This window comes from Pleurodeles waltl, chromosome 9 (genome assembly GCF_031143425.1).
Source record: "Pleurodeles waltl isolate 20211129_DDA chromosome 9, aPleWal1.hap1.20221129, whole genome shotgun sequence".
NCBI lineage: Eukaryota > Metazoa > Chordata > Amphibia > Caudata > Salamandridae > Pleurodeles > Pleurodeles waltl.
Genome location: NC_090448.1, coordinates 228,435,145 through 228,450,199, shown reverse-complemented (window position 1 = coordinate 228,450,199; position 15,055 = coordinate 228,435,145). Strand labels below are relative to the sequence as shown.

General features: G+C 47.3%; 1 protein-coding gene across 1 annotated transcript in view; it reads left to right on the top strand.

Moving 5' to 3' along the window:
- DNAH1 (dynein axonemal heavy chain 1) overlaps positions 1 to 15,055 on the top strand; it is an 827,745-nt gene that overhangs the window by 482,950 nt on the left and 329,740 nt on the right. The window contains exon 38 of the mRNA XM_069206595.1: positions 5,628 to 5,822. Coding sequence (XP_069062696.1) covers positions 5,628 to 5,822 — 195 coding nt within the window. The remainder of the gene's footprint in view (positions 1 to 5,627; positions 5,823 to 15,055) is intronic.

The following is a 15,055-nucleotide window of genomic DNA, read 5'->3' as shown; positions in this document are numbered from 1 at the left end:
CACTGAAATACAATAAAATAATACATGAACTTCATATTTAACATAATGTACCACAAGATAACATATACATACAGTGCGGTGGGATAATCCTCGCCTCTGTGTCCTTAATAGAATTGAAAAATTCTTAATGTGAAAGCTAGACATTTTTTTATTCTATGGCAGGACCGGAGGCTCAGATTATGCTTGTTCAAAGCTGATTCACCACCACTGATGCAATATCCACAATAGGTTTACAATAGAAAGTTTTAAAAGTCGAAGGAGAAGACCAGTCTGCTGCCCTTAGAATGTCCTCTAAACGAGAACCCAAAGCAAAAGACTTTGACGCCATAGCACCTCTGGAAGAGTGAGCACCAAATTTAGAAACATCAATGCCTGCTTCATTCAATAACCAACGCATCCATCTAGCGAGGGTTGCCGATGAAACAGGATGATAAGGCTTAACCAAGGAAATGAGCAATTGACCCCCACATTCAGAACGAAACTCTTCTGTACTCACCTCATAAGCTCTAAGACACTGTACAACACAGAGTTTGGGGTTGTCCACAAAACAGGGATAAGAAAACGGACTTCAGATTACATTTAGTTCTACGTGAAATAGAAAACGTAACCCTATCTGGGGAAAACTCTCTCCCAGCCAAATCCAGAGCTCTAACATCTGATACTCTCTTACATGAAATTAAACATAACTACATTGTGAGCTTCGCTGAAAGTTGTTTCCTAGACAAAAATCTATTGGACGGCCAAGATTCTAAAAATCGAAGAACAATGTTCACATCCCAAAAGGAAGAGTAACAAGGGCGAGGAGGATTAGCCTGTCTGATACCTCTCATTAATTTACAAACAATGGGAAACTCTCCAATAGGTTTGCCCTCAATAGGCAAATGTCCTGCCGAAATAGCAGACCGATAATTATTAATAGATCGGTAAGCTAGACCTGATGCTGCTAAGGAAGATAGAAAATTTAGGTCCAGACAGCAATCTGCTGAAGAAGGATCTGCACCCCTAGCACCCACCAAGAACTCCAGAGCTTCCAAGCCGAAGCGTATCTCTTGTGAGTACTGGAGTACCAGGAACCTGCAATGAAATCGGAAGACTCCTGCGAAAGCCCTGGGATGCTCCATCTTTCCCTGAGAGACGCCAAGCCACCAGAGATAGCTGACCCGACAGGATCAATGGATGTCGAAGACCCAGAGAGTCTTGGAGAAGATTCTCCCGGAAGGGAAGCAGGATCGGATGATCGCAACTCAACTCCATAGCCAATGGAAACCAAGCCTGAGACCTCCAAAGAGGTGTCACCAGAATCAGTTCCGCTTGCTGACGTCTGATCTGTGCCAATACTCTGGGTATCATTAAAAAGGGGGGAAAGGCATAACTCTGTTATTGAGACCAGTTCTGAAGGAAGGCATCCGTGCTCGTTGCTTCCGGATCCGGCCTCCAACTGAAAAAACACTTGGTCTGCCGATTGAGGCGAGATGCAAACAAGTCTATCGAGAAGGGGCCCCACCGAGCAGAGAGTCCCCGAAAGCCCTGGGATGGAGTCTCCAATCGCTGTAATCTCTCAGGTGTCGCGAGTTCAAGTCCTCCACCATGTTGCTGGTCCCTGGGAGGTACTCCGCGACAACTGAAATCCTGTGCTGAAGGCAAAAGTGCCAAAATTCCTTGGCTATCTCCGCTAAAATGCGGGAACGAGTTCCCCTCAACTTGTTGACATATCTCACCGCCGAGGTATTGTCCATCCATAGAAGAACACAACAGCTCGCCCTGAGAGAGGAGAGACTCTTGATCGCAAATGAGCCGGCTAGGAGCTCCAAACAATTGATGTGGAGGTTCAGCTCCGTGTTGGACCATCTGCCTCCCGTGGAAACTGATCCGCAACGGGCTTCCCAACCCCACCGACTGGCATCGGACTCTATCCCTACATCCGGGTACGAGCTGAAAATAGCTCTGCTGTTCCAGGCTTCCATATGTTCTAACCACCAATTCATCTCTGCACGAGATTCCTCGGAGAGGAGAACCTGGTCCGCATAACGGAGACCCTTTTGTAGATGGGAGATCTTTAAACGCTGAAGGGCTCGGTAGTGTAGAGGACCCGGAAAAATCGCTTGAATCGAAGAAGAGAGCAGGCCCACCATGCGGGCAATCGCCCTCAATGATACAGTCTGTTTGGATAATAGAGACCTCAACTCTCTCTTGATCGAATGAATCTTCCTGGGGGGAAGTACCAATAGAGATCGGACTGAGTCTATCTGGAAGCCCAGAAAATCCATCTGCTGAGAGGGAGTCAGAATGGACTTCTGGGCATTGATTATGAAACCCAGGCTCTGAAGTAGAGACACCATGCACTCCAGATGAGAAGACGGTAGGTCTTGATTTTGGGCCATGATTAGGATATCGTCTAGATAAATTATTAGACGGACCCCTTGCGAACGAAGGAACTCCACAACTGGACCCATCACCTTCGTGAAACACCAGGGGGCAGAAGACAGGCCAAAGGGGAGAACTTTGTACTCGTAATACTCACCTTCCCATTGGAACTGAAGAAATCTCTGATGCGAAGGAAAAATAGGAATGGTAGGTAAGCGTCCTTCAAATCTAAACGGACCATCCATTCTCCCTCTTGGAGAATGTCTCTCAACAAATGAATTCCCTCCATCTTGAAATGGCGATACAGTAAAAAACTGTTGAAGTCTTTTAAGTTTAGAACCAGGCGAGAACTTTGTACTCGTAATACTCACCTTCCCATTGGAACTGAAGAAATCTCTGATGCGAAGGAAAAATAGGAATGGTAGGTAAGCGTCCTTCAAATCTAAACGGACCATCCATTCTCCCTCTTGGAGAATGTCTCTCAACAAATGAATTCCCTCCATCTTGAAATGGCGATACAGTAAAAAAACTGTTGAAGTCTTTTAAGTTTAGAACCAGGCGAGACCCGCCCCCTTTCTTGTCCACTAGAAACACTGGACTGATAAACCCAGAAGGGTGACGCAGTACCTTGACGACGGCACCTTTTGTTATCAGGGCAGATATTTCTGCTGAAATGAGACTGTGTTCTTGAAGGGAAAAATAAGTTTTTTAAGAAGACCGCTGAGGGACCGCCGTGCGGAAGACTGCCAGTAGTGGCGGTTTGCTGCTCGGCGTATTACGACCGTTGGCTGCCCTCCGTCGTTTTTCCGACGGAGAGCCGCCAACAGCCATACTTGCGGGCGGCGGGGAAGTGGAGGTTGCTCCACCTCCACCGCCACGCCAACAGAACACCGCCGAGCTAATCACGTTCTGTGATTCTGCGCGGCAGTGTTCTTTTGGCGGTGTGGTATTGGCGGAGCTGCCCCCATGTCTCCCGTCCCCTCCCGGCGGATCGACGGAACAGGTAAGTCGATTGTCCGTTAGGGGAGGGGGCGGGGGGTGTTGTGTGTTGTGTGGGTGCATGGGGTGTGCGTCTGTGTATGTGGGGGGGGGTTGTGAGTGCGTGTATGCTTGCGGGGATTTTGCATGTTTCGGAAATGTGTGCATGTCTGTCTGTATGTATGTCTGTATGGATGTGTGCGTGAATGTGTGAATGTGGGTGTACGTGTCTGAGTGTGTGTGTGGATGTTGGTATGTATGTCGGGTGTGTGCGTGTGTGTGTTGGTGGTGCCTGCGTGCGTGTTGGGTGTGTATGTGTAAGGTAATGTCGGGGGTCGGGGTGGGGAGGGGGGCCCTGCCACCTTTGGGGTGTGGCAGGGGTGGTGGGGGGTGTAGGAGAGGGAGTCGGGGTGGGGGTGGGGTAGACCCCTGTCAGTGCCAGGGAACAAGTTCCCTGGCACTGATAGTGCTTACCACCATGGATTTCATGGCGGTTCCTACCGCTGGAAATCCACGGCGGTAAGCCGGGTCACAATACCGGCGGCGGTATTGTCACGGCCGTCGGGCTGGAGACCCAGGTCTCCAGCCCAGCGGGCGGAACGGGGAAGCGGTGGATGACCATGGCGGCAACCACCATGGTCATAATACTAAAAAAAAGACCGCCAGCCTGTTGGGGGTCTTACCGCCGCTTTAACACCGTCCGCCAGGGTTGTAATGACCCCCAAAGTGTTAAAACTAGGTTGGGTTGGTGGTGGCTCATGTCTATACAGGGGATGCCTACTCAGGTAGTGTTCCAAATTCTTTTAAAGTGACAGCATTCTTTTTTGGAAAGATTTTCAAAGCCCTGTCTCCAGGTACAGACAATTCCCAAACATCTCTTGAAAGAGGCAAAGCAATGGTTACAAATACTAAACCATGTAAGCCTTTTTCTAGCCTCACCACTTTCACCCGCAAATAGTCATTCCCTCAACTTCTCTGTCTCTGTCATTCCATGCAAGCATTTTTCCACTAGTCTTCCACTCGTGGCATCACATAGCGTTTACTACTCTAGCTCCACAACTGTGCCACTTCTCCTCACCAGTCTTCTAAACCCATCACACTTTCCCTTGCCGCTTGCCCTATTAATCTTCTATTATTCCCTGACCCCTACACACTGTCCCATAGAGCCTAAAACTATTTTAACTCCACTGGTCGCTCGTCCTTTCAGCACTCGCTAGAAAATATCACAGTTTATAATCTCTTCTAATCACTTCCCAGTTTTCAAACCATCTTCAGAACCTGTCTCTGATCCCATATCTTCTTCCACTTGATCACACACACGTTCACCCTCCCTCAACTCATCACTCTTTCATTGCAAATCAACCTGAATGAAACGCTCCTTCTGTTCCTTTTGTCACTCTACCTTCCACAGCATAGCGCCACGTTGCTTTGTTCCATTGCCCGGTAATTTCACCAACCGTTGACCACATCTGTTAATACCTAACACGTGCTCCGCTCTTCACTCCTCACATTTTCCTCCAGTGTTTATATACCCCTGATTTCTTCCTGCCAGTATCGCACCCTTATTACTCACTCAGTACACTTCTCTGCCAGTGCTTAATTTGTGCTTTTTGTTTCCGGTGCTCAGCACCGGCACTTATTTTTGAGGGCCGGCGCTTAGTCTTCTGCCTCAAGCATTTGCTGTGAGCAAAAGGCACATATAGGAAAGGTGGGTGAAGGGAAAAACAGAAAAGCGTCAAAAAGGGAGAAAGTAGAAAGCTGCAAGAGTGAGCTGAAGGGGCGGTGAGTGGCTTTATATGGATTGAAGAGTCCCGAGATGGCTTCAGGATTATGCTGCCTCAGTATTCCGTGTTCACACATTTAATTGCAGCAGCCGTGCGTTTAAGAGGATGGCTTTGGGCACCGGCACCTTTGTATTTACAAATTAAGCACTGTTCTCTGCAGATTACATTTCTATCCTGCACTGCCTAATACTACATGTGTTGTTTAAACTAATCTTGCCTTTTTATTTCTCTTTGACTGCTTCCAGTTTTATCCAACAGTGTCCTCACATTCTTTCTCAGTTTCTCACTTTCTTTTCACATCCACCTGGCCCCTTGCTAAAATTTCCCTCAAACTCCTCCCTTCATTCTTAACTCAATTTTGCCACATTTCGACCGGAGCTGTGTAAGTCTTTTACAGTTTGTGAAGTATTCCTGCATTTATGTAAAACAGTGGTAGTTAATATTGATTAAATGTGATTGGACACTGTTAGGTAAGAAGCGTGTGTTGTTTTTCCTTTGCAGTCAATGACAATGATGTTTGAGGTGGCAGACCTGGCTGTGGCTTCTCCCGCCACCGTCTCGCGCTGTGGTATGGTTTATTTGGAGCCCAGCATATTAGGGCTGACACCTTTCACTGAATGCTGGCTTCGCCTGATCCCAGCAGTCATGGAGCCATTTGCAGAGGAGCTGGAATCTCTCTTCACAAGATTTGTGCAGGTGAGTTTACCCGAGAGAATACAGCTGGTCGTTTCCCAGTCTTCCTCTAACTACCTATATTTTTCTTATTTTTGTGCAGATATTTTACTGCTTCACCTGAAATCAGGAAGAAATATCAAAAAATCTTTTGATGGTCCAATGAACGTTGCCAATTTTAGAACGGTTTCCTTTGTATACATGGCCACGGCTTCCAACCATTAAATTAGTTTTTCATTAAATCTTGTTGATGTCCACTGTGACTACAGAAAGAACAAAAATGCATTTTGTAGAATGTGTATTTGATCATTATGACAATTTGCCCATAATGGAAAATAGAGTTTCATCAGTCTGATTTTGTCAAGATGTCCTTCTCCGTTGTTGTTACTTTTCTTAATGCGCTAGAGCCCGTCTGCACATTCTTTTGCTCTTGCATGTTGCGCAGGCCCCTCATGCCTGTGGCTGAAGGTCCTGCCTACATTGCCCACCACCGGCAGGGACACTTTATTGCAACAAAGTGGAGCCATCAAGAGCTCCTAATAACCACACAAGTCTATTAAACCACAAAATAAAACTTAAAGCACCGTTGTTTCCAGGTTTGTTTCAGGTCAAAATATTAATAAAATATATTATATTTACAGCCAACATTTAGCCCACTTCTCAGGTATAAACGTAGCAATAACTTGAACCCACCCTTGGTGCACCTCTTTTCCTACTTTAGTGTATCAGGTTACTTTAGTAAGTGAGCATGAAACATAGAAACTTAACATGTAGTACCTTTGCCTCTAGTCTAGGGCTATAACCCTAAGCAATTTACTCTCTATGCCTAATGACATATTAGATAAAAACAGTAATTGAATTGCTTCACACTCTCAAGGTGTAAACATCTGTCTAGCTTTGAATGCTGTTATAAATGAACATGTGGAAAACTACTGAATGTGGTGTTTGGGGCTCACCATGACCCCCATAGCAACAAAAAAAGGAGCAGAAGACCTGAAAGATAAGATATTATAAAGAGAGAAACAAATTACATGGACTTATCTCAGTGGTTGGTGTACCTTCAAAGAAGCAAGAATTCTCTTTGGAAGAGACTCTTTCCCTCCACTTGGGAGCTAAGGAACATCAGTGGAGACCATTACCAGTACATATGACAAAAGTTCTAAAGGAAAGGCTCTTATTGTCTTTTTTGGTCTCACCCAACATGACAATGGAATAAAGCAATTTGTCAGCTATCACACAGCACACTCCACATCACTCACCACACTCCACATATTCACACAGAACATATTCAGACAGATATAGACACAGATGCAAGCTTTTGGGCAGCCCCTTTTGTTACTGGCTATCATGGAAAAACTGGCTTTAGGTATTTGCTAGTAGAGTTTTTCAATCAGCTTTGGTATAAGCCAAAGTTGTTTTTCGACTTTCAACGACCTAAAAGGGTAGTCCACACACATTAGCATTAAATAATTGTTAATTTTTTTACATTTTTTTAATTTAATTTTTTTATTTACCCGTGCCCTCTCTATGTGCTCACCTCGCAATTTCCCATCCTCTCATCCCTAGGTTATCTGTTGCTCTCCCACCCATGCCAGTCCTGCTCCTTTTTATATTACTATTATGAAATGGCTTATGGCTTTGTTTGTGGTTGCCGTTAGGATGGCTCCAGGTTCTGAGGTTCTGTCTAATCCATTTTACAAGGCCCTTAGTGATATATTAACATATCATTCAAAGACATTGTTTAAGGCTTTCTAAGACATACAGAGGGTCGCTGGGACTTGATTATATTAATTTCACAAGACAATACGCAAACCACAGACCCCCCATGGTTATCACTCCATCTTGCTGTTGAATTTGAATTGTAAAAATTATGCCAAGATATTTGGCGTTTCGATTACAAATGGTTATCGCGAAACTGATCCACCTGATGATGACCAGATGTGTTAAAAATCACTTACCTAGTGATATTTCCAGACAAGTGGAATGTGTCTTATTGATTGCTTGCACACTGACTACATCTGCATTGGTAATAACACTAGACACCCAAAAGGGGTCACTAGTCAAAGCTAGCTTAGGTGAAGACATGATCAAAATGGCTCTATCTCATAATCAAAAAGCTTCATGAGGTCCAATGGCACTACGGCTCAATATTTATATTTGGATCGGTCAGGGCACGAGGAAAGGTTGCTTATTATCCAGTCTTTTCTTCATACTATGACTTGAGCTGTTGTTATGTGTGCAAAATAACACTGGGTTTCAGAGAGTCCTGCTGCACTGGACATGTCTGAACCCACTGAGCCCTGCTGGCCTTTAATGGTGTGAGTTTCTGATCCCCAAGAAGGGAACTCCATGTCCTGGGCCTTTAACTGGCATCAGTCTGAGCTCCTCCAAAGAGAAATGAAATTCAGAATTTTGGGCTCTTTGTGACCGTGAATGGGCCCCCTCACACCAAGACTGTCGCCCACGATGACCACTAAAGTGAAACTCCAGTGATACCTCCTCTTCATGCTACACTGACTGCCTGTGATGACCGGCAACACGAGATCTGCACTCGGCACTACAGCAACAACAGCCCACGGTGACCACCAACGCAAAGCTCCTGCAACAACCGTCCGTGATACCCGACTGGCACTACACACACGACAGCCCTGCAACATCTGGCTTGTTTTTTGCTGTACAGTGACAACCATCTGCAATGCTCTCCCTGCTCCTTGCTACTCCCTCAAATGTAACTCATTGTGCCAGGTTTTGAGAAGGTAGCTTTTTTTAGCTTGGCTAACCTGGTCCCTGTATCTGACCAGCTCTCCATCGTAGTCAGCCTGAACTTGTTACTTTCTCCTAGCCTAGCACAACCAGATGACCGTAAGTGGAGCTTTGTGCGTTCCATCCATCACTTGTTCTTTTTGCATTGGTTGCCCCAAGTGGGAAGGGTATGCCCAGACGTGGGTCCCTTGCTCCCCATGCCACTGGAATCAAGCTAGCCTGGCTGATGAAGGGTGGTACCCTGAAACCGGTCCTAGGATGCTTGTTTCCAGTCCCTAGAGGACCTGGCTTGGCAGTTCGGGCTGGACTGTTCCCATGGGGAACAGGGCCAAGACTGATTTGCATATGGCTGGGTTCAAACTGGAATGGCATGGGTGGCAAAAAAACGATGGATTTAGGCCCAGAGCTCTGTACTGGGGTGAATGTTTGACATTGTTTAGCATTCCGTCCATCACTTGTTCTTTTTGCTTTGTGCTTTAAGACACTGTTTTCACTAGAAACTTCAAAATTAAATATCTCTCACTCTTCTAGTAGATTTCTGCCATTCCAGTATCATTTTGTTTATTAAAATGTACTTTATTTTTCTATGTTGGTTTGGAAGTTTTCCTATGTTGTGTTTTTACTTTATTACTGTTTGTGTGCTGCATAAATACTTTACATATTGTGGAGGACTTGGTCCTCTCTGTAGGATCACTCACAAACGTTTTTCCTTGCCCCTCTTTATTTTTCAGATTTTGATTTTGATGGTCGTAGGACTCTGTTCACTTTACCACTGCTAACCAGTGCTTGTGCTCATATCCTTAATTATGGTAGAATTGGTTTACACCTGACTGGCATATTTTATTTAATTATAAGTCCCTGTAAAAATGGTATACCATATACTCCAGGCCAGCAAATTAAATGTTGCTAATGCCTGCCGCACATATTGTGCCACCCACTTAAGTAGCCCTTTAAAGCATGTCCTGGGTCTGCCACTGCAGCCTGTAAGCAGTTCTAAACTGCAAATTCGACTTAGCAAAATAATCCCATTGCCAAGCTGTAAACTGCCATTTTAGTACAAATAAATCACCCCTGAGGCAGGCCCTAAGCAGCCAATCGGGCATGTGGCATCGTAATAAAAGGATAGACATGTATGTTTAAGTTTTACATGTCCTGATAGTGAAACTCTCACAAATTTGTTTTGCACTACCATGTGGCCTACCTCTCCTATAGCATACCATCGGGTTACCTTGTTGCAGTAAGTGCTAATGCTTGATTGGGAATAGTTAGGAAAGTCATAGTAGGTGTCTGAGAAATTGTAATTTAGAACCCTCATTAACAGTAAAATCAGCTTTTAAGTTAACATTTTGAAAATGCCACTTATTTTCCTGCTCTGTTTGGTACCTGCAGCCTGTTCCTCGGTCACATGACTGGGTGTGGTTAGGCAGTAGGTCTTTCTATATTCCTCCCAGACATCCACACAGTGGAGGGATTAGGTGTGCCTGGGTGGACCATCACTGGCAGGATGGGGGCAGAGCTGGGCACAGCCCCACTAGGAAACCACTTGCAAATCAATTAGGTGTGCTCTGCCTTCACACAAAGGACTTCACTCTAGCCCAATGTGCCTGCAACCAGGCTGGAGCCAGGGCAGGGAGGCAGGATATTCCAAGCACTTTTCAAAGGGGAATCTCTAGAAACCTCTCCTTCAGATCAGGCACCAAGTATAACAATAGGTCCCTCAGGCCCTCTCTCCAGTTTACTTTCTGGACCTGTGGAAGGACTCTTAGAGGTCTGCTTAGTGCTGGGGTCTGCTGTGTACTTCAGAAGACTGTCTTGCTTCACCTGGAAGGAATTCTATGCTGCTTGATGCTTGCCTAGAACCCTCAGAGGCTTTTCATGCTGCTTGAGCCCTGTGCCACTGATTGAACCCAGGACTACCAGAGTGGCTCCAAGGGCAAGTTGGCTTACCTCCTGATCAGAGTCTTTGGGACAGAAAAGGCTCCAACCATCTTGAACCCGGACCTGACCCTCCAAGTGGTACCTCTCCAGTCCATGACCTTTCAAATTGGTGCTCAAGGTGTTCTGATAGTCACAATCCATGACTTTGGACATTTTTGGCTAAAATGGGCTCTGAAAACTGAGAGGAGACTGGGATGTACCTGCTTGTCGATCCACCTAAGGTGCATTGCCGGTTGGCCTAACTTTGCGGCAGCTCCCACTATGTTCTTTTTGTAGCAGCAAATCCTGTTCAGAAGTCTTTCACAGAAGTGTTATCTGGCCTCATGGAGTCCTCATCGGCTGCAGCTTTCAGCTTCATCTCATTGGAGATTTTCAACTTACAAAAAAGAGACTAAGTCAAATGTAGAAATTGTCACTGCAACTTCGTACTGCTGCTCCCTTTCGACAGCGCCTCCTCCTCGAACTCTGCCCGTAGCCTTGTCCTGCTGAATCTTACCTTCTCAGATATTTTCCCACAAAATTCCTTCTAAGTCAGAAGGTAAGCACTCACTGTTCCCTATCCACTTCTTGTATCCGACCCACACTCCATCATGTTTGGCCATATTTTTAGTTTTTGACCCATCCTTGCACAGCTAGATGTACAAGTTGGCCCTTTGATCTTTTAGGTGTAAGTTGTTGCCTTCAACTTTAAAATACATAACTCCAGTTCTACCCATTGGATTTTTGTCATTTCGGTGCCAAATAATTTATTAAAATGCACTGTATTTTTCTAAATTGTATGGAATTTTCCTTGAGTTGTGTTTTCACTTTATTACTGTTTGTGTGCCGCATCAATACTTTACACATTGCCTCTAAGTTAAGCCTGACTTATTTTATGCCTAACTACCAGAGGGGCAAGCACAGTTTAATTTAGTGGTTTTAGTGGCTCACCCGAACAAGGATAGTGGTTGTTGCTTTGAGCATGGTTTCCACTCCACTCGACCAACAACTAGATTTCTTACCCTTACCTATACTACTCTCTCCCTGTGATCCTTTGTTTCAGTACAGGAGCACTTGGGACTTTAAATGCTTTGCGGCTGGTATCTTGGGCAAAAACATCTATGTGCGGGCAACACATACTCATTTCTATAGAAAGGGAGAATTTAAGTAATTAAGGTTACCTGCAAGGCAAGGCACAGTAAGGGGAACAATGGTAGCAGGGCTTTGACTTATTGGTGGGAAAACATATGAATAATATGAGTTCCCTCTCAGTGGATCTCACTGGTGTAGATGCCACCGAGAAGTAGTGGGTGTGGTTGATAAGAAGAACAGTGGTGACAATATAAGAACCTACAGAGTTTGCACAGGCTAATGCAATCTGAATTTGGATACTTGTGAGATGAGCTTGTAACTGAGTTCTGTAGAAAGGGTTTGGTCGTTCAGGGTATCTGTAGTTAGAGAGATTTGCTGTACACAGTATCACAAGCATCTGATAGAGACTTCTAGCTGCAGCTTCCTTACCTTAGAATTCCCTGGCGTCAGCTTTGAATCCGGAGTTTTTTCTGAGCTGTACCCTGCGCGCGCCGTTCGGATCCACGTGCGTCGACCAGCTCTGCATGCGTCGTCAGCGTCGTTGGAGCCGTCTATGACGTAACGGTTGTCTATATAGACGCCGTCTCGGCGTGTGTACGTCAGTTCTTTTCCTTCCGTGCCACTTAAGCGCAGTTTTGGAAAGAGCTACCCTGCTTCGACGGTTTGTCTATGCTTTTTTTGGCTGTTTGGAGTCATGTCTTCAAGAAAGACAGGATTCAAGCCGTGTGGTGTGTGTCATCGCACCATGTCGGTGACGGATCCGCACAGAGTTTGTCTTTGGTGCCTGGACAAGGACCACAATTCCACATCGTGCTCCGATTGTCGGGCCATGGCGCCGAAGGCCTTGAGGGAGAGATCCCTTAAGCTTCTTGCGGCCCGACATTCGTCTTGGGTCGGCGCGACTCCGTGGAGGTCACGGTCTCGCAGTAGGAGGAGGTCGCGACACCGCTCCCAGAGCCCCAAGTCCTCTTCCTCGCATTCGAGGTCATCGGAAGGTAAGAGGCACAAGAAGAAGAAGAAGTCCAAGCGACGAGGCGTCTAGGGAACGTCGACGTTCCAAGCGTGGTTCTGCAGAGCAGTCGCCAGGTTCGACTCTGCGTCTTCCCCCCTTTCCGGGGACCGGATCGACCCCCGCTCAAATAAAATTATTCTACGAGGCCATGCGTCTCGTTTTTGAGCGGGCTGTTTGCGAGGTCAGCAGGGGCCCCTTCGGATTCGACGCCCGTTGGGGACCTCAGGATCCGATAACGGATCTGGACCGGCGCCGGTCTCTCACAGTCGGCCTCCTTCGGCGCCGGGTCCGATGTTGACGATTCCGCCACCGGCGCCCACCGGTGGCAGCCCCATCCGTTTTCCGGATGATCCGGAGCCGGAGCGACGTCATACGGAGCCGATTCGGCCCAGATCATTGTCTGAGCATTATTTGGAACAGCCAGACGCAGGAGAGGAATGGGAGGGGTCTGAGGACCCTTTAGAATCCGGATTGCAGCAGGACTGGTATGAGGATCTAGGGGAGGCCAGTGGACTGGACACATCTCCAGATACTGGGATGCTCTCTCCTCCTAATGTGGCTACGGAGGAAGGGGCTTCTTTCGCTATGGTGGTGCGTAGGGCAGCTGAGGTCTTGGACCTAGATTTGCCTACGGTGTCAGTCAGGACGAATATCCTGACAGAAGTGCTTCAGCTGGGGGTATCAACATCGGAGCCGTTGTTGCCCTTCAATGAGGTTCTTACAGACGTCCTTCTTGGTACGTGGTCCAAACCCAGCACAGTGGCTCCTGTGAATAGGACGGTCGGCCGCCGCCATAGACCCGCTCCCAGCGACCCTAGTTTCTTGACACAACACCCCACTCCTGAGAGCTTGGTTGTCCAAGCCTCTACTTCCCGTGGTGCTTTCCCTTCAGCTCCCCCGGATAGGGAATCCAAGAGGCTGCATCAGCTTGGGATGAAGATGTTTTCTTCGTCCAGCCTGGCATTGAGGTCTGTAAACACCTCTTGCCTATTGGGCCGTTATTCCCATACTTTATGTGATACGGTGGCGCAAGTGCTGCCCCAGGTCCCGGAGGGCGTACGGGACACTCTCACCCAGGCTGTAAAGAATGGGAGAGATGCAGCCAAGTTTACAATCCGGTGTGGCTTGGACACAACCGACTCGCTGGGCAGAACGATTTCATCGTCAGTGGCCCTACGTCGCCATGCCTGGCTATGTTCTACTGGTTTTTCAGGGGATGTCCAGGCGAGCTTGATGGACATGCCCTCTGATGGCTCTCGCCTTTTTGGCGAAAAGGCAGACTCCGCGCTTGAGAGGTTCAAGGATTCTCGAGCCACGGCCAGATCCTTGGGCCTTTCAGCGCCGGCACGACAGCAGTCTGTCTTTCGCCCCTTCTGAGGCTTCGGGATGGGCGTGGTACCACGCCAGCCACAGTTTAGCCACCGTCCTCAGGCTTCACAGCATCCCAGAAGAGGACGTGGTCGTAGTACCATCAGACCCAGAGGGTCTGGCCAGAGGTCGGCCGCCACACAGCCCCCCTCCACTGCGCCCATGCCCTCCTAGTGTTGTTCTGTGGGATCATGTCCGTCCAGTTGGAGGGAGGATTCGTTTTCATCTCCCTCACTGGCTTTCCATCACCACGGACAAGTGGGTCCTGCAGATCATACGGAAGGGCTACTCCCTTCCCTTCCAGTCTTTTCCTCCTTCTATCCCTCCGACAAAGGAATGGCTGATGGAGGACCATCTGACTTTGCTCCACCAGGAAGTTGCAGCTCTCTTGGCCAAATGAGCCATAGAAAGAGTCCCGATATCAGAAGTAGGCAGCGGTTGTTATTCCCGCTACTTTCTGATTCCCAAAAAGAACAAAGGTCTTCGCCCTATCTTGGATTTAAGGGACGTCAATCTCTTCGTCAAGAAGGAGAAATTCAAGATGCTCACTCTTGCTCAGGTTTTGTCTGCCCTAGACCAAGGAGACTGGATGGTAGTGTTGGATTTGCAGGATGCATATTTCCATGTTTCTATCCTGCCAAGCCACAGGCGTTACCTGCGGTTCAAGGTGGGCCACGAGCACTTTCAGTTTACCGTGCTTCCTTTCGGTCTCACCAGTGCCCCTCGGGTGTTCACAAAGGTGATGGCGGTGGTGGCAGCTCATTTGCGCAGGTCAGGGATTTCAGTCTTGCCCTACCTGGACGATTTGCTGTTGAAGGCTCCTACGCCCCAGGCTCTCGTCACCCACCTCCAGACGATGGTGGACCTCTTGCATTCGCTGGGGTTCACTCTAAATGTGCCGAAGTCACATCTGATTCCCTCTCAGAAGCTCTCTTTCATCGGAGCTGTTCTGGACACAGTGCAGTACCGAGCTTATCCGCCCGATCAGCGGGTTCAGGATATTCAGGTTATGATTCCGATGTTTCGGCCTCTATCCTGGATCTCGGTGAGACAGACTCTGAGGCTGCTGGGACTCATGGCTTCCTGCATCCTGTTGGTCAAGCAT